We start from the raw sequence: 23,481 nt of genomic DNA on the forward strand, positions 1-23,481 counted from the left end.
ATAGTGTTGATTTTTAATGTTGTACGCCACTGGGAGTCATTGTGTGTGAGTTGGGTATATGAATCTCTACTGTCACAGCTCCTGGGCAAGATGGTATCTTGTATACCCATCGTCCCATGGGCTCGACTAGAGTGGTTCCTCCTACCCTATTAGAGGTCAGGCAGGAGCCATTCATTGATCAAGGTCCTGATCCCTCTTCTGGTTATCTGAACCTTCCAGTGGTGGCAGTCCCAAGCCATCAGCAGGGGACAACTTTTCAAGGAGCCGAGCCACATAGTTATTACCACCGATGCCAGCCTTTATGGTTGGGGAGCGCATCTACAATCAGAGATGGCACAAGGCCATATAAATCTTAAATAAATAAATAAATAGAATCATGTATTTTGTGCAGTTGACATAAGCTGGTGAATTTAAATGGACGCAGGTTTGTGTTTGTGTGAGTTGCTTGATACAAGATTCAATTAACAGCGTGTGTATGTGTGGTTGCCAGTCTTTTTTATTTTTCACCTTTGTTCATTGCAACACTTCTTACTGTTTCACAATTTCCAGAGTTGTACAGAGAGCAGTGGGGGGGAAGGAACGGGCATCAGTGGTCTGACTGGTTTTTACACCTTTTCGAGGGTGTGATAAACGTGATGTCTGTAAAAAAAAAAAAAGAGCAATGTTTGTTTCTATCAGATTGAATGCCAGCTAACCCACTGATCAGGGTAAACACACAATACTGTTCTATTTGTATGAGTTATTAAATTTCAAGGTTAATAACAGCAAATGCAAACTTTTATTTACTAGAAAATCTGTTTCTTAATCTAAACTGATATAAAGTACTACTAATACTACTTGAGCTTCCCAAATATATGTTGATCCCTGACCTAAGAGAATAATAGACGTGGAAGGGACCTTTGAGGTCTTCTAGTCCAACTCCCTGCTCAAGCTTGAAACCCTACACCATTTTAGACAAATGGTTGTCCAATCTCTTCTAAAAACCCTCCAGTGTTGGAGCATGCAATCTTCTGGAAGCAAGTGGTTCCACTGACTAATTGTTCTGTCAGGAAATTTCTCCTTAGTTCTAGTTTGCCTCTCTTCTTGATTAGTTTCCATCCATTGCTTCTTGTTCTGCCTTCAGGTGCTTTGGAGAATAGGTTGATCCCTCTCTTCTTTGTGGCAGCACCTTAGATAATGGAACACTAGTCACCCCTAATCCTTCTTTTCATTAAACTATTCCCAATCTGCCTAGTTTGGCCCAACAAAAGAAACACAACATTGTTTAGAATTTGTGGTAAGCCTTCATTGCCAATAATTAATTTCCCTATTTATACTCTTCTCTGGATTTTTGAATTATTGGACAAATCTATCTGAAAATGACATTCAAAAGTTCAATTTAAGAATTTTATAGTTTTTGTGTGTCATATATAGACAGAAATGAATACAATTGATTGCTAAAAGTCTGTGTATCTTTTCTCGATGTCTTATATGTGTGTATAAGACCGGCCCTTTTCATATTTTAAAGGCCAACAGGATAGAGCCATAATGACCAAGCCCTATTTTTGGAAACTGATTATTTGATAAGATTAAATTCACAGTATCATGTTTTTGATGTCTAACCTGACCCCATTTTTGATGATAATGAAAAATCCTGAAAATGATAAAGGCGTCAACAGATTTGCACTTCTCCTATTTTCCAATGTAGGTCAGCTACTTGGGCTACTAAAACTGATTCCGAAGCTTAATTATGATAATCCAACTGCTCACATTTATTTTTTCCCAGAATGAAAGGTATGGCTATATCCCATATAGTGGAATTGTTTTTGGCTTCTTTATTGATTGCTGTGAGGATATATCATCTCTCGAAGAAATATAACCTAAATTGAATTTTTGCTGTCTCCAACCAAAATCTAGCAATTAAAAAAAAAACCTAATAGGTTAAAAACAAGGGAAATACAGTAGCCTTCATATCTGCAAACAGTTTGTCTACTTCAGTAGGCAAGACTATATATTTAGTTTGGGCTGAACTGTGGAGTCCTTAGTGCTTTTTGAGCATAGTTGGGTAGCTCACATTCATGTACTTAACACGTATAGAAGAAATAGTTAACTCACGGAAATTTGAATAAGTCTGCTTCTCTTGGCCATATTTTCAAAAGAACCATCTTGATCAGCAGAAGCTATTTTCAGCTTTGGAGGTGTTACAACCTTTTTCAAGTAATTCAGAAAAATCAAGAATTATGTGAAAAGCTGCAATAGTTTATAAAGGAATATGAACAAAGAAAAAGAATCTATTAACTGGTGTCTTGAAATCACCTTTATAAGAGGCTTTTCAATGTTTACCCCATTCAAAATTACAACCATCAGTAGTGTGCTTGTTTCAAATGTGTCTGGGAAAAGATTTATAGTGTGTTGGGTTTTTTTTATACAAACCAAACATTCATATTACTATCCTTATCCGGAGGTAAAGTGTTTACTTTGACTTAACAGTTTTCCATGCAGTTTTCTTCTTTTGCTTTTAAATGACTTGTCACATTTATATAGTTTTTAAAAAATCAGTTACATATGGACCTAAACTCTCTCCCCGCCCCTATTCTCTGCTCAACAATATCAAATGCCCAAGTGTCTGTCATAAATATGGATCTTTTTGAAAAAAATAAAACCCTGGAGAATCTTCTGCAAACACAAAACAGATGATGGTCTATAACTCCTTAGAAGCTGCAGATCTCAGATTGTACAAAACAATTTGCCTATCATCTAGAAAGTTTAATTTCCTGTATTCTTACATCATGGATGTTCAAGATGCTACAAACAGTGTAGGGTTTTTTCTTTTGCTTTTCTTTTCTATAAAACCATCAATTATACTGTCATTAGTGGAAAGAATGTACAAATGCTTGTTCTGTTTTGTTGTTTATTTACAGCATTTTACAATTACCATATTTGCAACTTAATCATGTGTTTTCTTTTTTTTTCATGAGCAAGTTTAATTCATTCTATTTGAAATCACCCAACTCTGAGTTTGTCTCATTCCCCCAAAGGTATGCTGAGTTCGAGCTACTATGTATTTTGTCAGTGACTAACTACCAGGAAATTCAGGTATTAGGGTTGTAGTCTAAACTAGGAAGTCAGAAAACGACTACATCCAAGACAGCTTTGTCCATGTACTCAGAAAGAGTTTAACTTGATTACAGGAAGTTTTTTTTTAAATCTTTTATGGCTTTCTGCTAGTGAAGCTATGTTTTAATGGGATTATATTGCACTGAGGTTAGATATCTAAGCCAAGATGCATGCAGGAAGATTTTTAGGCCACAGAACTATATCCATCCAATATTTGCCCATTACATAAAGAATAGTCTTTTGCTGCAAAACTTAAATGGTAATTTTGCTGTGCTTAATAAAACAGCATTTATTACTTTTAAAGAGCTAGGAAGCAATTTTATTCTGATCTTTATTTTAAGCCACTGTGCTCCCTTAATTATTCATTTTAAACTATTAATCATATCAGAGGTTCACAACATATTGCTCTAAAAACTTTGATGCAGTTTGCAAAAGTCCTTTAAAAAGTATCAACAAATTGTAACCCATCTATTCATCAGAATGTCAGGGCTCCAACAAATCCACCTCCATTCAAATCAAAAGTCTCTAGCCGCATCTCAGAGAAAAGAAAATTGATTTATTAGAAGTTGCCATGCTGGCGCATGGCTGACTGCAGCTGATACTAAATTACATCATACATTTCCCCCTTGACCCTGGTCTTCCCCCCACCCCCTGGATGTGACTTCTCCAATGGGACACATCCATCTCCAAGAGCCATCCATCATGCTCTCCAAGAAACCTCTTACACTCCAACAACCTTCTTACGATCCAACAACTTTGGGCTGCCGGGGTGATTATCTAGGCATTTAAGGAATGCCTTGTTTTCCCCCACTCCCTTTTTCCAGCAGCTAAAAAGACCAAAGGAGTATCTTTTTAGTTGACAGAGAATTTGTTAAAGCCCATTATCAGATTTTATCCTCTCTCTCAAATGATGCTAATAGTGGTGGTAATCAGTATTAAGGAATGCAATTAAGATGGCTCCATCAGTACTTGTGGCAGACCAAAGACCAAGCCACCATATGTGGCTTACAGTCCAGCCTTCTCCGTACATGCTTCACAATTATGCAGCACAATTTGTGGGCCATAAACATCCTTTTTAAAAATATTGAATATAGTTCCTAGACTCCTTGAATTATGACAGCATGAAGAATACTGTATTGCCAAACTGAGATGGCAAGTCTCCCTCTTGAAGGGACAAGAGTTAGATAAACCAAAACTGAGTCCAAAGCAGAACTGTAATTTGAGAAAATGTCTCAGACACGATTCTCCTTTGTCTTAGTTGTGGCTCTTTTTCTAATCCTCAAAGTTACTGTTACAACCCGTCTTCTTTAACCAATTGCTTTTCCCCTGCAGCTATTGCCTGATAATTTTTTTAAAATATAATTTTATTGTTATTTATAAAAACAAGAGTGAAAATTAATACATTAAAGTAAATAAGTTTAAAAGTAACAAAGAAAATAAATGAATAAAAGAACTAAAGTGCAAAAAGAAATGAAAGGTGAAAGGAAAAAAGCAAAGAAGATATAAAGAAGTGGATTCTACAAGTAGAATTATATATTTACCTCTTTCTCTAAAGTTATGTTGTGATTCTCTTTCTTTAATTTATTCTATCTAATCAGCAAAACCACAGATCATATGATCCTTTTTTCTGTTTTACATAAGGGATTTTTCAGTCAAAAATAAGCATGGATATTATCTTTTCTCTAATTAAACAGGTCAATTTGGCCAACTCTTGTCCTTTAGGACAAAATTAAACTTATGCTATTGATTTACTCATGTATGATGGACATGGCCTAACCCACTAGGGCTAAATGCTGGGGATTCACCCAAAGGCCTTGGGATAATTCATAGGCTAAATAGAGGTTAAAGAAGGTTATATTTTTTGCAACTAACATGCAGTGGTTCTGATCTACATTACAGAATAACAGAGTTGGAAGGGACCTTGGAGATCTTCTAGTTCAACTCCCTACTTAGGCAGGAAACCCTACACCACTTCAGACAAATGGTTATCCAACATCTTTTTAAAAACTTCCAGTGTTGGAGCATTTTCAACTTCTGGAGGCAAGTTGTTCCACTGATTAATGGTTCTAACTGTCAGGAAATTTCTCCTTAGTTCCAAGTTGCTTCTCTCCTTGATTAGTTTCCACCCATTGCTTCTTGTCCTGCCCTCAGATGCTTTGTGTTGTGTCCAGCGCGAAAGGAGACTCGGGAACCAGTGACTCAGTTCAGCTCATTTATTAGTCCCGAGATCGGCTCGGGTTCCGAAAGGAAAGCGGCAGCTTTTATTCTCTAGCCGCGGCGGCCACGGCCAATGGCACCACTTTGAATCTCCTGCGATTAGTTTCTACCAATCGCGGGGGTTTGCGGCGGGCCAATCCGTGCGGCTCGCTCAGTCAATCAGCTCGCCGCGCGTCTTAGCCAATCGCGGTGCGGGTCTGCAAGAATGGTAATGACCGTACAGAACACCCCTCCCCTCTTGGTAGGGTCCTACGTAACATAGTCCCGTAAGTAGGCGGGGCTTCGTACTTGTCTACTTGACCTGCGCAGGTTAGTTGGTGCTTGGTTCTCGGCCGGTTCGGTCGGGTTCCGTGTTGCTCCTCGTCCTGTCGATGGAACCATCTGGAAGTCTGAGCCGGGCCTTTTGTCGCAGCTCCCTCCCAGTCTACCCGGGCTGGTCGAGTTGCGGTTGCTGCTCCCGCCTGGTCTTTCCGGGCTCGTCGAGCTGGCCTGGCTGCTTCTTCCTGGTGAGGTGTCGAGTTGGCTGCTTGCCGGTGAGTATTCCTGGTTTCTTTCTGATGGTGTTTGGTTTATTGGGCCTTCCCTCCCCTCTTGGTTTGTGTTGGGGGGGTTCCCTTCTGTGTTTGTTTCTGCTTGCGTGTCGGTTGTATTTCTCGTGGCTATTCTTGACCTTAGTTGGTCGATGTGTCGCTTCCATGCTCGTCCATCGGTTGTCTGTAGGCGGTACGAACGGGGACCTGTCACTTGGGTTATGGTTGCTGGTACCCAGAGTGGGTCTCCGGTGAGGTTTTTTGCATATACCGTGTCGCCTGTTTTAAAGGTTCGGTCTCTGCTTGAGGAGTTTGGGGGCTTTTCCGGGTTGTATGTGGGGTGCAGTCTGTCGAGTGGGGATCTTAACTTCCTCCACATCAATAGTTCTGCCAGGCTTTTATTTGTTGTCGTATTCGGGGTTATGTGTTGTATAAAGAGCATTTTGTTTATTTTTTCTTGGATTTCCCCGTTCTCTATTTTTTGGATGGTTTTTTTCGTGAATTGAACCATCCGTTCCGCCCTCCCGTTCGCCGCCGGATGTACCGGCGCTGTCAACGCGTGTCGTATCCCCCGTTCCGCTAGGAATTTTTTGAATTCCAGCGAGGTAAATTGAGGCCCGTTGTCGGATACGAGGACATCTGGGAGGCTGTGGGTTGCAAATAGTTTGCTGAGTTCTTTGGTGACGGCCTCCGTGGTGGTAGTCCTCATGTTGCTTACCTCCAGCCAGTTGGAGTAAGCGTCTACCGTGATGAGGAAGGTGTGTCCTTTTGTGGGCCCGGCAAAATCTATGTGGATCCTGGACCATGGTCCCCTAGGGGTTTCCCATTCCAGGATCGGGGCGGCGGGAGGGCTGAGTCTGGTTTCCTGACATCTGTTACATGCTGCCACCCAGGCTTCAATTTGCTTGTCCATTCCTGGCCACCAGGCGTAACTTCTGGCTAAGGCCTTTGTCCTAACGATGCCCGGGTGCCCCTCATGCAACAATTCCAAGACTTTTCCCTATAATTTTCCTGGAATAACAACTCGGTCCCCCCAAAGTAAACACCCTTTTTGCAACGACAGTTCCATTTGTCGGTTCCGGAATGTCCGGAAAGTCTCGTCGTTGTCTTTCTCGGGCCACCCCTTCTCTACCCAATGCAATACCCGTGCCAGACGTTTGTCTTTATTAGTTTCACGGGCAATGTCTGACGCGGTTATGGGTAGATCGGGCAGAGTCTCTATGCTGAGGGTGGTCGTCGTGGGTGCTGGGTCAGTGTCGAAGTCTGGTAGCGGCGTGCGGCTCAGGGCATCTGCGTGGGAGATCGTCTTTCCGGGTCGGTGTGTGAGCCGGTAACTGTAGGCTGCAAGGAATTCGGACTACCTTGTCATTCTAGGGGATAGAATGTTCGGGGTGGCCCTGTTCCCTGCCAGGATTCCCAGCAGCGGCTTGTGGTCGGTGATGATGGTGAAGGCTCGGCCATAGATGTATTCGTGGAAACTTTTGACAGCGGCAACGATGGCCAAGGCCTCTTTGTCCAGCTGACTGTAGTTCCTTTCTGGTTTGGTGAGGGTTCGTGAGAAGAAGGCGATGGGTGCTTCCTTCCCGTCGGGGAGAGTGTGGCTGAGGACTGCGCCGACGCCAAAAGGTGATGCGTCGCATGTGACAGCTAGCGGTAGGGTCTCGTTGTATTGGATGAGGATGGCATCCGAGGTGAGCAGGTCCTTGGTTTAGTTGAAGGCGGCTTCCTCGCATTTCCCCCAAGTCCATGGAGCCGCCTTGTCCAGGAGCCTATGCAAAGGCTCTGCCGCGGTCGCCTTCTGGGGCAGGAAAACATTGTAAAAGTTAAGTAGTCCTAGAAATGCCTGTAGTTCCGTTTTATTCTTCGGTCTGGGGGCTTCCTTGATCGCTCTGATTTTTTCCTCGGTTGGGTGAATTCCGTGCCGATCAAGGAGGGACCCCAGGAACTCGACTCTCTCGGTGTGTAATTGGCATTTTTCTTTCTTAACCTTCAGCCCCGCGTTTTTGAATTTGGTTAGGACTTCCCTCAGGCGACCCTCTAGCTCCTTCTGGTTGGTTTACGACACCAATACATCGTCGAAGTAGGGCACCACCCCCTTGATTCCTTGCAGGAGTCTCTCCATGAGGCTCTGGAATATTCCTGGGGCCACGCTGACTCCAAACTGGAGTCTCTTACAGCGGAAAGCCCCCCGGTGGGTTACTATTGTTTGTGCCTCGGCCGTTTCTGCGTCGACCGGCAGCTGCTGATAGGCTTGTGCCAGGTCGAGCTTCGCAAAGACCTTGCCTCCCCCCAGTGAGTGTAGGAGGTGCTGCACTACTGGGACGGGGTAGGCGCTTTGCTGCAGAGCGCAATTAAGGGTGGCCTTATAGTCCCCGCAAATTCTTACTGACCCATCCGGCTTGACGGGGGTGACTATGGGGGTCTCCCACCGGGCATGGTCGATTGGCTCGAGGACCCCTTGTTTGACGAGCTTGTCTATTTGCTCGTTGATTTTTGGCCGAAGCGCGAATGGTACTCGCCGTGGTTTCAGGCGAATGGGGGGAATGCTGGGGTCTAGGCTGAACGAAATGGGGGGCCCTCGGTACTTGCCTAGGGTGCCGTCGAACACTTCCTGGAAGTCTCTGGCGAGCTGCTCTTCCCAGTCGGCCTCCTGGACGTGGTCGATTCCCGTCACCTCGATTCCGAGCGGCGCGAACCACTGCAGTCCCAAAAGGCTAGAGCGATCTCGGTCCACAATCGTTAGGGGAAGCCTTGCTGTTCGCCCCTTGAAAGTCACCTCGAACTGGCCAGTCCCGACTACCGGTATACGATTTCCTTGGTAGTCTTTGATAATCAGGCTCTGGCTTTCCAGCCCCTTCCTGTGGATGGCGGGCACCAGGCGCTTTATTTCCCGCCATGCGACCATTGAAAGGTAGGACCCGGAGTCCACCTCCATTTTGCATGGCTCGCCCTCGATGCCCACCTCCACATATACTTTCCGGGCGTCTGTGCTGGAGGAGTGGCCGATAACGATCGTCTGGTGGGTTTCCTCTCTCCACCTGTTCCCGCTGTCTCGTCGGCTCCGTCCGTCTCGGTTCCATCGGCTCTCGGCTTGGCGGTCCCTGGGCCTGGGGGCAGTGCCGTCTTGCCTCCGGTTGCTGTCATCTCGTCGTCGGGGGCTGTAGTTCTTCTTGAGTCGGCAGACTCGGGCGATGTGGCCACTTTTATCGCAGTGCCGGCATATTGTGTCGAAAAACTGGCACTCTGCTCAAGGGTGGTCGCCCCCGCACCCGGCACACGGTTGCCCCAACTTACGACTCCGTCGGTCGCGCCGGTCCCGGTCTGCCTGGAGTCGATGCACGTCCTCTTCCTCGTCGGTGGCGTCGGAGGCGGAGTCGAGGTCACCATGGTGGTGGTCTCTCGGCGGCTTGCTTCGGGGCGCGTTTCGGTTGCCGTGCCTGCTTCGGCGGTCGCGCTTCGGTCCCCGGTGTCGGGCCTCCGCATTCGGGCTGCTGACTTCCGGGTAGCCTCGGCTGCGGTGGCGTCAGCGAGGACGTCGGTGAGGGCGATATCGCCTTTGGCCATCAACCGGCTCTGGAGGACTGGGTCTCTGAGTCCCAGGACAACGCGGTCTCGGAGCGCCTCGTCCATGTCCGTAAAGCCACACATGCCTCCGAGATTTCGTAGGGCAGCCACGAAGTCTCCGATGCTCTCGCCCGCTCACTGGTCTCGTCGATAGAAGTCGTGCCGCCGGATGAGGGTGGGCACGTCGGGGGCATAGTGGTTTCGGAGTAATGGCGCGAGGTCGGCCCAGTCCATTGTCTTGACGTCCTCTGGCTTCGCGAGGGCTTTCGCCATTTGGAACACTGCGGGCCCGCAGTGTGTGAGGAAAACAACCCTTTTCTTCTGCCCGTTTGCATCCTTTAGGTTGTTACTTTCGAGGAACATTAGGAATCGGTCTGTGTACGATTCCCAATCCTCAGTAGCCGGGTTAAAAGGTGCGGGCGGTGCGATGCTGGCCATCTCGTCGGTCTCGCTTCCCCGGACACGTGTACGATGGGGATCAGTCTTAGGATCCCACCCTCGTCGCCAGTGTCGTGTCCGGCGCGAAAGGAGACTCGGGAACCAGTGACTCAGTTCAGCTCATTTATTAGTCCCGAGATCGGCTCGGGTTCCGAAAGGAAAGCGGCGGCCTTTATTCTCTAGCCGCGGCGGCCACGGCCAATGGCACCGCTTTGAATCTCCCGCGATTAGTTTCTACCAATCGCGGGGGGTTCGCGGCGGGCCAATCCGTGCGGCTCGCTCAGCCAATCAGCTCGTTGCGCGTCTTAGCCAATCGCGGCGCGGGTCTGCAAGAATGGTAATGACCGTACAGAACACTTTGACTTGACTCCCTCTTCTTTGTGGCAGCCCCTGAGATAGTGGAACACTGCTATCATGTCTCCCCTAGTCCTTCTTTTCATCAGACTAGACATACCCAGGTCCTGCAACCGTTCTTCATATATTTTAGCCTCCAGTCTCCTAATCATCTTTATTGCTCTTCTCTGCACTCTTTCTAGAGTCTCAACATCTTTTTTACATCGTGATGACCAAAACTGAATGCAGTATTCCAAGTGTGGCCTTAAAAAGGCATTATAAAGTAGTATGAACCCTTCACGTGATCTTGATTCTATCCCTCTGTTTATGCAGCCTAGAACTGTGTTGGCTTTTTTGGCAGCTGCTGCACGCTGCTGGCTCATAGTTAAATGGTTGTCCACTAGGACTCCAAGATCCCTCTCACAGTTATTATTTTTGAACAAGGTACCACATATACTGTGCCTGTGCATTTGATTTTTCTTGCCTAAATGTAGAACCTTACTTTTTTCACCATTTAATTTCATTTTGTTAGATAGCGCCCAATGTTCAAGTCTGTCAAGATCCTTCTGTATCTTAAGCCTTATCTTCTGGAATGTGGACTATTCCAGCCCGCTTGGTGTCATCTGCAACTTTGATGAGTTCCCCACCTATCCCCTTGTCCAAGTCAATGATGAAGATGATAAAGAGTACTGGGCCTAAAACAGAGCCTTCGGGTACTCCACTGCATACTTCCTTCCATGTAGATGCAGTTCCATTGAGGACTACACATTGAGTGTGGTTGGTCAGTCAGTTATGAATCTATCTGGTGATGTCTAACCCACATTTTTCTATTTTACCTAGTACGGTAGAAGGTTATGGTCCCCTGTACACTGGCAATTGAGTAAAAATAAATGCAGAAGTTTGATTTAGTTCTACTTCCTAAAACAGAAGAGATTTCTTTGCTTGTTAAATAAAAGGATTCTGTACTCTTGCTGCTGGTGTACTCTTACAGACATTCTTCCTGAAGCAAATATTAAACAACTATCCACTAAAAAAGCTGTGGGACTTTTTAGCATTCACTGATACTGTTTCCTGCAAAGGTAATCAGCTGTCGAACAGAATAGTAGATAGAGGTGTGAATCAATTTTTAAATATATTTCAAGGTGGGAGGAGTTAGATTGGAAGGGTTCATGTTTGAAAGTTCCAGATCCAGGCCAATGCAGCCCTGCATATAAAGTATGTTGCTCTATGCTGTTCTATAAATTGTTAATTCAAGCCAGTTACCCCCATTACTAATAACATGATTCTCTTTATGTGTTAAATCCTATTTAACCAGTAGCTTTATCAAAAGCCACAAAAAGCATGGTATAACATTTCTTTAGTTAATAACTTGGAAATGGAAAATGGAAAACTGTAAAGTGTCTTAAGTTACCCAGAGATTTAGCAGTTTCTTGATAATTTTGTACGTGTAGGTGACTGAGGAGAGTAGAATAATGATAGTTCCAGTGAGAAACAAGGAGGTATTTCACATATAATATTTTAGTCTCCAATCTACTTCCATGCTCTGCTCCCTGAAAATTTGTTCTGGAGTTCTATAATTTTGCAGGAGATAGGAGCAGAGGAAAAAAAAATCTTTTCCAGAATTGCAGCAGAGCTTTTCTGGATTTAAACCAATGTCCATGTTAAAGTTTTCAACTGGGAAGTTACTGATTTCCTCCCAAAAGCAAACATCATGGCTTTTCTTTCTTTCTTTTTTAATTCAGCTTGTTATGATAGGACAATCAAGTCTCCTGAAAAAGTGCTCCAAAAGAATAGAAAGCAGTAAAATGACATGGCTTAAGCTAAGATGTAAAATTGGTTTCTCTTCAAAGAAATCTGCCTTTTACTCCATAATATTTCACAAGTCTCCTCAGAATTCAGTGGAACTTCTGGTTAAATGTGTATATTCTGCTGAGGGTATATACTTACTCCTGAGAAAAGATATTCATGGTTATGCTGTAAATTTAATTCAGATGATTTGGTAAAGACAGCCAATCATTATGGTAGTTACAGTATAGGTATTTATTGTCCATTCTAATATGCAATGTCTTATACAAAGTTAAATCTTATTAATGATGAGCCCCCCTTGATAAAAACTTTCATTCTATATTAGGAAGGAAAAATATTAGGTCAACACTATTAATAGTTCAAGGAAAATGTTATCAAGTATTACAAATATTTTATAAATAAATACTGGCAAATTCACAGAAAATAACTTTCATAATAGCTTGATTTTAATGTTCTTGTTTTTATGAAGCTTCCATTTAAGCAGATTACTTTGAACTCACCCTATAGATTGGTATAGCTCCAAATACAATACCAGCTTCTTTGTTTCCAGATTTAAAACTTTCCAAAGGGGTTTTATTGACCTGCAATATTAAAATAATATAATTTGAGTTCCAAAAATATTTATCTCTCAGTTGTATTGTATTTAATATATTAATTTTTTATTTCTAAAATCTGCTTTAAGTTGAATTCAGTTCAGAGGTGGTTTTCAGCAGGTTCTGACCAGTTCTGAAGAACCAGTAGTGGAAATTTTGAGTAGTTTGGAGAACTGGTGAATACCACCTCTTGATTGGCTCTGCCCCCATCTATTATCTGCCTCCTGAGTCTCAGCTGATCGGCTGGGTCTTCTTTCGTTGCCCTGCACAGGAGAACAGAGCTGGAAAGCAGGGAATGAGATTTTGTAGTAACCTTCCCACAGGAGTGGGGAGGGAATGGGGATTTTACAGTATCCTTCCCCTGCCACGCCTACAAAGCCACGCCCACAATGCCACACTTTGCTCACCAAGCCATGCCCACATAACTGGTAGTAAAAAAATTTGAATCCCACCACTGATTCAGTTCCTGTTTCATTGAAGTACAGTACAGCTTCTTTAGCAAAAATAATGGTGGCTAGATGTATTTGTAGACTTGTAGACTAGACTGGGAAGTAAAAGAATTCCCAGAAGATGGCAAGGCATACCGTTTCTGTAATGTTCCAAAAAAACAAAACACACTCTAGTGTCTACAAAGTCACCAAAAGCTGAGTTCAAGGAATTTCACAACAGCAACGTTCTTCTTTGTTTCATTATTTCAACATAACTTTGTTTGAACAAATAAAGGAATGTTGGTGCTACTTTCAATATACAATGTAAAGCATACATTTTTCTTAAGTACTTCAGAAGTATGGAATTGAAGCATTGCTTACTATAATTTGAGTCATAATCTGACAGAATAATAGTTCTCAAATTTAATATTACACAGTTGGAAAAACCAAAAGCTTTTCTAATCTTACTGTCTTGCTTAGCATGATCCAAAATCCAGAATCCAGAATTGTGCCTCCCCCATTAAGATATCTGGCGTATAAATAGCCAGGCAAGATTTGACTGTGTCATTGCCCCTAACTAAACTTTTCAATAAGATGCTGTTTCTCAACCTTAGCAACTTTAAGATGTGTGGATTTCAACTCCAAGAATTTCTCAGCCAGGAGTTGAACTCTATACATCTGAAAGCTGCTGAGTTTGAGGAACACTGCAGTAAGGCAAAATAAAGTTTCAACAGTGAGTACCTTGGGAGAAGCCAGGGACTTGAAAAACTTAAAATCCAGATCAACTTCGTGTCGGCTAGGCTTTTTCAAGTTTAAAGATGACTTGGTCATAGTCTTCCATCTATTAAAAAGATATAATTGAGAAGCAATATGTTACTTGCAAAACAAAGGAAGCACTCAGTTTCATAATTATGTCTGTGATGAATACAATTAACCTCAATTTTAATATGGTCACCAGGAAAAAAAATAGTACTGCTCTGCTAGTTTAATGCTGCAGTTTGCTTAGGCATAAGCCCTGTTAAAATATAATTATTGAAGAATAATATTCATTGAATATAATGGCTATTTATCCTGATTGTGCCTTTGTAAGATTGCTTTAAATCAGAAATACACCCAGGCAAGACTCTTGCATGGAATACACTTCTTTAACAAATACAAATTATTTATTGGCTGCATGCCCCCAGTGGACTCTGGGTGGCATGCAAAACTATAAAAAAAACCAATAATAGTTAAAACCATTAAATTGGATAGCTAGCCTAGATTTAAATGATCTAATAAACAACAAATACAATAAAACAAAGCAGGGGCCTTACACAAATCATGAACACCAACCCAGGCCTGGGATCCAGGCCAGGTTTTCAAAGGTTTCGGAACCCCAGGAGAGAGGGTCCCTTCCTTATATATTGGGGGAGGGGGGAATACTGTTCCAGAGGGTGGGAGCAGCATCAGAGAAGGCATGTTTCCATGGTCCCACAAAGTGACAGTGTTTAATGGACCTGAAGCGCAGTCGTTCTTCTGGAACGTACTGGATGGGCAGAAACTATTGGAGATAATTTTATTGACAGGCAAACAGTACTTCAGTAAATAATATTTGCTGTCTGACATCACAGTGAGAAAAAAAATGATATTTCCCATTATGTGGCTCCTAACAATGACACAGAAAAACCAAGCCAAAAAGGAGAGGCAGTTGGTGATTACCACAGATGAAAGTAAAAGATTCAGGTAGTTTGTTTATTTATTTATTTATTTATTTATTTTTATTTGGTTTATCAATTGCTTACAAGATAATAGGTATAAGTAAAAACATAGTTATGAATACATGGATACATATAAGAAAAATAAAAAAAATAAAAGAAACAATAGGACAGGGACGGTAGGCATGTTGGTGTGCTTATGCATGGCCCCTACAGACCTCTTAGGAAAGGGGTGAGGTCAATAGTTGACAGTCTAAGGTTAAAGTTTTTGGGGTTTGGGGAAGAAACCACAGAGTCAGGTAGAGTATTCCAGACATTGACCACTCTGTTGCTGAAGTCGCATTTCCTGCAATCAAGTTTGGTGCGATTAACCTTGAGTTTGAGACAAAACAATTCCTGATTTATTTTAGAGGAATGATCAATGATGAGCACATTTCTGGGAAAAATTAAGGATCTTATTAACAGCATTAATATAAAAGGACCACCAAAAAGTTAACAGAAACTCAATTAGCTGACATTATGTGCCACTCCTTATACAAATATGATTGTGTGAAATACAGTACATCTGGTGCAAAATCTATATATACTATTAAATTTTTCCTGTTTATTATTTTCAGTTGGGTGAAATGGTACATCATAGGACTAAATTAAATCTAGCACCACTTACTCCTGTTGGATTCAAATTTTGCCTCTGTGCTGCTGCAGTCAGCATTGGTCACTTGATTGTTATGGGCCAATGGATGAATGACAATGTGGAACTGAAACCAAAATTTGAAATTTCTTAATGGTAATAGGCAGTGAGGGATGGAATGAGGGAGAGATTCAGATGGTTGCTGACAAAGTAAGCTGTTGGTGGGGGGAAACGAATGGTCAACTGGTGAAACTTCTCCCTCCGTAGAGGCAGATGGTTCTTGGGAATATACCAGAATGGAGAGCAGGTAGCAGTCTTCTTCGTGGTCTATGGTCCCCTTGTTTCCCCTTCCGCCACAAAGGGGAAGCAATTCTTGGATCAGCCGAGGAAGAAGAGGAAGGTTCACTAGCTAAAGGTTAGAAAGGGGAAGGGAGGAAATGGTGCCAGCCCTATTTATGTGGAAAGGATGATTCAACAGGTCCTGGGCTGTCTAGTTAATCATAATACTAATGAGCCTCTTATTCCCATTACTTCTGATTTGAAAGTGTGTTAAACAAATACTTTCAACAAAGCAGATGTGCAAACTCACTTTTCCCTGTCAAAAAACAGAGGATATTCAAACTTCTGCTTTTTATCCAAAAACTTGGATTCTTCTTTTATTGTGAATGGAATTTCATTTACATCACAGGGCAAAATTATATCGGAGGATTCAGTAATTTCAAACACTCTGCGCTGTCCAAAATAGCCAAAGTAGACTCCACGAATTGAATGCCAAAGTCTATTAAAGAAATCCAACCAAGAAATATTTTTTAAATAATGTCAGCATGAAAAGAGATGAGATGTTTCAAACAATATTATGAAAAATATTAATCAAGTACAATCGGCATTATAATAATTTTTAATGGAGTACCTTTCAGGACAATGTATTAATAGTTGACAATTCAGGTCAATATAGATAATTGCCACGGTGGCAACTGTAACATTTCATCAGCTACACTTTGGTAACAATTGGCTCACAAAAAAAGATCTGCCCTGAACATTTTCCTCTACATATATATATATGTAGCAACGTTTTGGCAGAATCTCATCTGCCATCATCAGGCTTCTGTATCGTGTTCGTCTGTGAGTCAGACTTTTACAGTTGTTTCAGTTTTAAATTTGGGGCTAGCCTACTGCTGTGCCAGAATGTTTTTTTCTTCATCCTGATTGGTTGGGAGTCTTGGTCTGTGTTTATTGGTCTTGGAGTTTGCTGTGTTCTGCTTGATTGGTGTTTCTAATATCTTCTGTCTGTTTTGTGGCTTTTTTTGTCTTGGTTGGCTGGCAACATTGTGTTCCTGTATTGGAGGCTTTTAGTGCAGCTTGGCTCCGAGTAAATGGACGGCTATCATTTGTTAAGAAGCTAGGTTTCATCTGGGTGCCTGGTTGGGGTGTGTTTGAGCTGGAGGTATCAGGGGGGATCTGTTTGTGCCCAGGTGTTTGCCTGGCTTGTGGTGTGGAGATTTTTTTGTTTGTGAGTGCAGGCTTCCAAATAATTGACAGTCGAAACTTACATCGAAACTTACAAGCAGATCTTCTTGTTCCACGTGTAGATCTTTGATCATTTCCAAGAAATGAATAGTAGAGATGATTCCATCAGACTGTCAATTATTTGGAAGCCTGCACTCACAAACAAAAAAATCTCCACACCACAAGCCAGACAAACACCTGGGCACAAACAGATCCCCCCCTGATACCTCCAGCTCAAACACACCCCAACCAGGCACCCAGATGAAACCTAGCTTCCTAACAAATGATAGCCATCCATTTACTCAGAGCCAAGCTGCACTAAAAGGAACACAATGTTGCCAGCCAACCAAGACAAAAAAAAGCCACAAAACAGACAGAAGATATTAGAAACACCAATCAAGCAGAACACAGCAAACTCCAAGACCAATAAACAAGACCAAGACTCCCAACCAATCAGGATGAAGAAAAAAACCATTCTGGCACAGCAGTGGGCTAGCCCCAAATTTAAAACTGAAACAACTGTAAAGTCTGACTCACAGATGAACACAATACAGAAGCCTGATGATGGCAGATGAGATTTTGCTAAACAGTTGCTACAACTTTAAAAGCACAACTATAATGATATGGGAAAATAACCGAACAAAGCTGAATACCATACATGTAAGTACCATATAAAAACTTACATATAATATATATATATATATATATACACACACACACACACACACACACACACACACACACACACACACATTTATATATATATACATATATATACACACACACACCTGTGTATACGGTAGTGGCTAAGTTGCCATCAGGAGAGGTCAGCATGGCCAAATTCCCAGGGTCCCAAGCCCCATTAATAGGATGCATGATCAACTCCAGAGTTAATGGGCACTTAGTAAAGAACTGTCTAGGCTGGTTAATGCTGGGATTGAGAACCTCAGTCAAAAAACTTTCAAATCAACGGCAACAGCTAAATATAACTAACCTGACAGAACCATCTGTGGATGCAGTCACCACTAGGCATTTTTCATCATCACAAAACAGGCTGACTATTTTAGCAGAATGAGCCCGCCAACAAATTTGTTGCTTTACATGCTGCAAAAAATATAAGTTAACATTAGCTGTCTTCATATGCATAATTAAGTCAGAATTCTTAACACTTGAACAAAGCATGGTGGTCAGATTCAGACACAACTAAGTCTCAGTAGGTGATTTTTACATCATGCCAAGCCAAAAGTGGACAAAATACGTCCACATATGTCTTAATTGTATATATATGTGAGACAATGCCAGATAGTCTGGGGACTATTGATGGGTAAATGAAACTGTTCACGCAGTTGACAGGTTATGAAAAAAGGTATAGAGACTCAAATCCTAGGTTTTATATGAGAACTTAAGCACATTCAAATTGTTAATTTGATATAAAAACTGAAAACTCAGATAACCATGCTAAGTGATGCAGTCACATGACATCAAACTTTCCTAAATGCCATTTTTAACCGAGGACAACCTGTTTGCATTTGCTTTTGTTAAACTTTGTTGCTTTGTGCCTATTTCTTTCATTTATTAATATTTCTTTACATTTTATTTCTGCCTTCTTCTTGGCAGTCTTTTGAATTATTTGAACTAAACATTCATCTCTTCATTCAATTCATTAAAATGTTGATATGTAAAAGCCTGTGATTGATCTTGTGACAATCACATAATCATTTCATGCCAGTATTTAATTTTTAATAATTCTTCGATTATTAGTATACTAAACCAAATTAATAATTCAATTTTAATCTATATATACCAGATTTTTAAACATTTTAGTAACTTCAAATGTGAATTTAGCAGTTTTGAGAAATAAAAATTCTGCAAGTAAGCCACGTTGAAAACCATTCTCATTCCTATAGATGTTTCTTGAATTATACAAATCATTAACAATTCTTATGTTTCGTTTACTTTCAGTGTTTAAATTAATTCTATATGTAATGTACATAAGCAAAGAACATGGACTATGTGTGAATCCATGTAAATGAACTGGAGGATGGGAGACATTATTTTGCATTTTGCTCACCCTGTTTGGATCTTTTTGATCTTCTAGGAATGAGCCAATATTCCATCGAATAACATTTCCCTCTGTAAAACAAATCATCTATTAAAAAAAATTAGAACTTTTTCATAATACAGAATTGGCCAAGGGCTGTTCCTAAGACAATCCTGTAAGTTAAGAAGCAGCAGAATAGGTATCAAGTGAACAATGATATTTTACAATTCAAACAGGGTCTCTTGATGACTATTTTGTTTTGACTAAAGAAGATAGTTTAATATGAATTATTTTTATATTACAGAAACCCATTTTTCTAATTTAAAATAGTGTTTAAGACTATAAACACATTTTCATTTTACCAAAATCTTATTTAATTACTATGAAAAACAGATTCAACTGCCATCAACTGGAATCTTGCTATTATCTTACACAGTGTAATGCTGTGTGTATCATGGCAATACATCTCATTTTCCCACTTTGTTTTGAGAAATTTGCTTAGATCAGACGTTCGTAGACTCCATATGTCTGGATAAGTTGCTTTACTGAACGTAAGAAAGAAGTCACACAGATGCAGAAAGTCTCCTTCCTGCAGAGCCCAAAATCTATTTCAGGGTTTAAATCAGAGGTAGTATTCAGCAGGTTCTGACCAGTTCTGAAGAACTGGTAGTGGAAATTTTGAGTAGTTTGGAGAACCGGCAAATGTCACCTCTGACTGGTCCCGCCCCTATCTATTCTCTGCCTCCCGAGTCCCAGCTGGGTCTTCTTTTGTTGCCCTGCACAGGAGAACGGAGCTGGAAAGGGATGGGGTGGGGAAGGAACGGGATTTTGCAGTAACCTTCCCCCTGCAGTGGGGTGGGAATGGAGATTTTACAGTATCCTTCCCCTGCCACGCCTACCAAGCCACGCCATGTCACGCTCACCAAGCCACGTCCACATAACCGGTAGTAAAAAAAAAGGAATCCCACCACTGGTTTAAATTCTAGTCCTTTCTCTCCTGTCCTTATGAGTCAATTGAAATTTGGTTCTTCTCTTCTCAGCCTTAAAACTGTGAGACAATGGCATGGTGTTTATACAAAGGTTCTCTGAGAGGGTATGATTCTTGCCCCACCAGCTTAATCTTTTGCATACAGTTAGTTATATTATATTTTTACACACATGATTGGTTGATTTAGAAAGTCTATATACCTACTGTTTTAACAATTCAGTGTGAATTACATTTAGGAAAAAAAACCATTCAATTGTACATTAAGATATAACTGATATAATAGCATCATTCAAAGGCCTGGAAAAGTACTTATTTATTTTATTTATTTAACCCATCTATACTGTATGGCAATCATACTGAGCAATAAAGCTTACCTTTATTAGCAGCATAAAGCATTTTGGCAGCCCCATCGGCACAAAGTGCTGTCAAAGGAATTGGAGGATGTTTTGTGTATGGCAGAATTTCTTTCAGTAGATCTCCCTTTACAAAAACAGAAATACAATCACCCTTTCACAAATCAGAATTTTCTGCAGTTAGGCCTTTGGGATTGCATGAGTCATACCCATTCTCTTATCTAACCCTTTTTCCAAATCTTCCGTTTTAGCCATTAAATTGGCTTACAGCAGAACCATATGCCTACTTCTTTCTAAGTAAATTATACTGTACTCAGTGTGCTGCACTGGGCTCATGCATCACACCAAGCTAAGGCTTTTTAAAACAATGTTTGTTGTTCAAGTATAAGGGCCTGATTTGCACATTAGACATAAACTACTGTTCACAAACAAAAACACTGGGTTCATACATGTCATGGCCAGCTCAGACTCTGGTGAGGATGCCAACAATGAGCACTCAATTCCTATGTTGCTGCCGGAGAACCAGGAGGCAGCTGTCATCTATCTCTGAAGATGAGGAATCTGAGCTGCTACAAGTATTTGCTCCCAGTGCAAGGGTTCACCATGTAAATAGGAGAGCAAAGGCACTCTGTAAGGCCACTCACAAGAAAGGAGACAGACTCAAGTGAGCAATGCTGGGCTTGCTTCAATGAAAGAAGAGAAGCCAGATGAAGCCTCCTTATTGGCAACAGCTGTCTGGTTACCCAGACTTCGTATGCCTTGACTTCACTTGACCACTCAAGTGATGGGTCCACTGTTTCAGATTCGTAGTTATCTTAAGGCAATCTTGCTAGATATTTGAGGATTTGATTTCTCTAGTGCGTATATATGTGTTTGCACTGACATTTCCTTTGCTACTTGTTCATTTGTTTCACAGACTTCTCTGTTACATTTGGAACCACCTCCCAAGTATGTGGCCTGAGACAGGGCAACAATACATTAAGCTAAAGTCAAATGAACCACCAGTGGCATAGAAAAAAGTGTGTACAGTTTGATGTGTTTGGGAGACAATAGAAAAACGGGAAAACATGGAAGATGTAGAAAAGTCCCTTGACTGGATGAAAACGTAACTGAAACTCTTCTTCACTACTTCAGTCCAGTTCCATAAAACAACTTACCATAATGCTCCACAGATAAATGAAACCATCTTCATGTGCTGAGGCAAGTATGGGTATAGAATGATAATTATGTTTTCCAAATGATAATATATTGGATATTGCCCCTTTGCTTGAGGGAGAATCTGGAAGCTTTGCTTCTAAAACAGAAGATAAGTCATCAACCAAACAGTATTCATATTTTTCTTCCCTTGAACATAACTTGTTTCCTGTGTTCTATCATGAGATGTATTAGCATATTCTATTTCCACTATTCACTTAAATTTTATTGAAATAAAATCCATCAAGAGTGTTATTACATAAATAATCAAGTTTCTATCAAGACAAATTTAATCCTGTTGACTTCATGGAAACACTTCAAACTTAATCCTGTTGACCCTATGAAGTCAACAACATGATGGCAACAACATGAAAACAATATGCCATTGTTTCTTTCCAGATATTTTTTCAACTTCTCAGTTTCCTAGGATTTCATAGTGATTTTCCATTTAATCAATTTCAACCATGCGTAGCATTTCAAGATCAAGGTTAAGATGTGTGTTATGAAATAAATTCTTCAAATGTTTCCCTTTGGAACTGATGTAGACCTTGTGGAAATTATTCCTTTGCTTCCTGAAGGGGAAGAATGTGGAGGTTTTTTTCTGAAGCAGAACATCATTCAACAAACAATATTCATGCTCTTCTTTCTTTGAACATAATTGTCATGTCATATCATTAGATTTATTAATGTATCTATGCCCACCTTTCAAGCACTTCAGCCAGTGGTGGGATTCAATTTTTTTTTACTACCAGTTCTGTGGGCGTGGCTTGGTGGGCGTGGCAGGGGAAGGATGCTGTAAAATCTCCAGTCAGAGGTGGTATTTGCCGGTTCTCTGAACTACTCAAAATTTCCGCTACTGGTTCTCCAGAACTGGTCAGAGCCTGCTGAATACCATCTCTGACTTCAGCACTTCTGATACAGCAGTATTAATTGCAATTTTCCTTACCTGTCATTGAAGTAATCTCAAATAAACTAGCTGTTGCAGTTTTTTTAAAAAGAATTTCTTAAACATACTCTCAAAAATACAGCTTACTATCTAAAGGAATAAAATTATTCTGACTCATACCTGAAAGAGTTGTACAAACAGAGTCTCTTTTAATGCCATTCTGAAATCAAACAACAGAAATTTAGAAAGTAGGGTTTTTCCCATCCAATTCAAACTTAAATAAATCCTGCTGATTACTTTCAATAAAGAAAACACAATCTTTTTTAAATGTTCTCATAATTAAATAAAACATGATTTTTTCAGAATATGTGCACAAGGTGGGGTGAATGCTCTTCTAGCCTGCATTAGAGGGCTTTGAGAATTTAAAATGGCCAAATAATTATATCCCCAAATTCAGACACTCCAAAATCTCATGTGCTTTCTAAAGGTCTCAGTATGTGATACAGCAGTCCAATGCTCCTTCTGCTGCTAATTTCTTTAAAGAATTATACCAACCAGTCATCTTGTGGGAACAGTAGGTAATAATGCTAGCAGCTGAGAAAATAATAGAAGTAGTGCTGAACTTTAGGCTAATACAAATTATTTTACCCTATTCTCTATCGAAATAAAATAAAAGCTTCACTTCCCTGCTCTCCTCTACATAATAAATGAGAAGGTTTGTATGAAGATTGAACTGTTTCCAGCAGATTCATTCCTGTACTTGATTCTTGCTTGAAAAGTACAGGTCCTTAGGAAGTTTCAGCTTATATTCTATTTCTGCTGCTTCTAAGAATGATTCCAACCCTATATTTGTTTTTATCTGCATGCTTCATCATGATAAATTGCATGTAAGGTTTTTGTTTGTTGTTATTTAATTTTTCTAGAGCTATTTCATTTGGGGCTTTGTCCAATTTTGTCTAACGGTTTAAATTATTAGTTTCCAAAATTTTATAAATAGTTTTTCAGTTCTGATGAAAAGGAAACTATGGCATATTAGAGATATCCTGATTTAGATGAGGAATCTTATTCCCATGAAAAAAATTCTCCCTGAGCATTCATTTCGCACGCAGTTGCTATTGCAGCTACCATTTTCAGATAACTCTATTTTTTTTTCCCTTATGTATATTTCCACAGATACCAGAAA

General features: G+C 41.0%; 1 protein-coding gene across 1 annotated transcript in view; it reads right to left on the reverse strand.

Moving 5' to 3' along the window:
• Positions 1-409: 409 nt before the first annotated feature.
• The window catches only part of WDR64 (WD repeat domain 64), a 73,045-nt gene continuing 49,973 nt past the window's right edge, over positions 410-23,481 (reverse strand). The window contains exons 19-28 of the mRNA XM_087965184.1: positions 22,479-22,518; positions 21,376-21,512; positions 20,240-20,345; positions 18,908-18,969; positions 17,831-17,940; positions 15,920-16,108; positions 13,747-13,846; positions 12,485-12,565; positions 2,095-2,187; positions 410-639 (exon numbers count right to left, since the gene is read on the reverse strand). Coding sequence (XP_087821310.1) covers positions 529-639; positions 2,095-2,187; positions 12,485-12,565; positions 13,747-13,846; positions 15,920-16,108; positions 17,831-17,940; positions 18,908-18,969; positions 20,240-20,345; positions 21,376-21,512; positions 22,479-22,518 — 1,029 coding nt within the window. The 3' untranslated portion in view covers positions 410-528. The remainder of the gene's footprint in view (positions 640-2,094; positions 2,188-12,484; positions 12,566-13,746; positions 13,847-15,919; positions 16,109-17,830; positions 17,941-18,907; positions 18,970-20,239; positions 20,346-21,375; positions 21,513-22,478; positions 22,519-23,481) is intronic.

The sequence above is a fragment of the Notechis scutatus genome, chromosome 1 (genome assembly GCF_049901735.1).
Source record: "Notechis scutatus isolate UNSWTSFEM ecotype Mainland chromosome 1, rNotScu1.2, whole genome shotgun sequence".
In the NCBI taxonomy this organism is placed as follows: Eukaryota; Metazoa; Chordata; class Lepidosauria; order Squamata; family Elapidae; genus Notechis; species Notechis scutatus.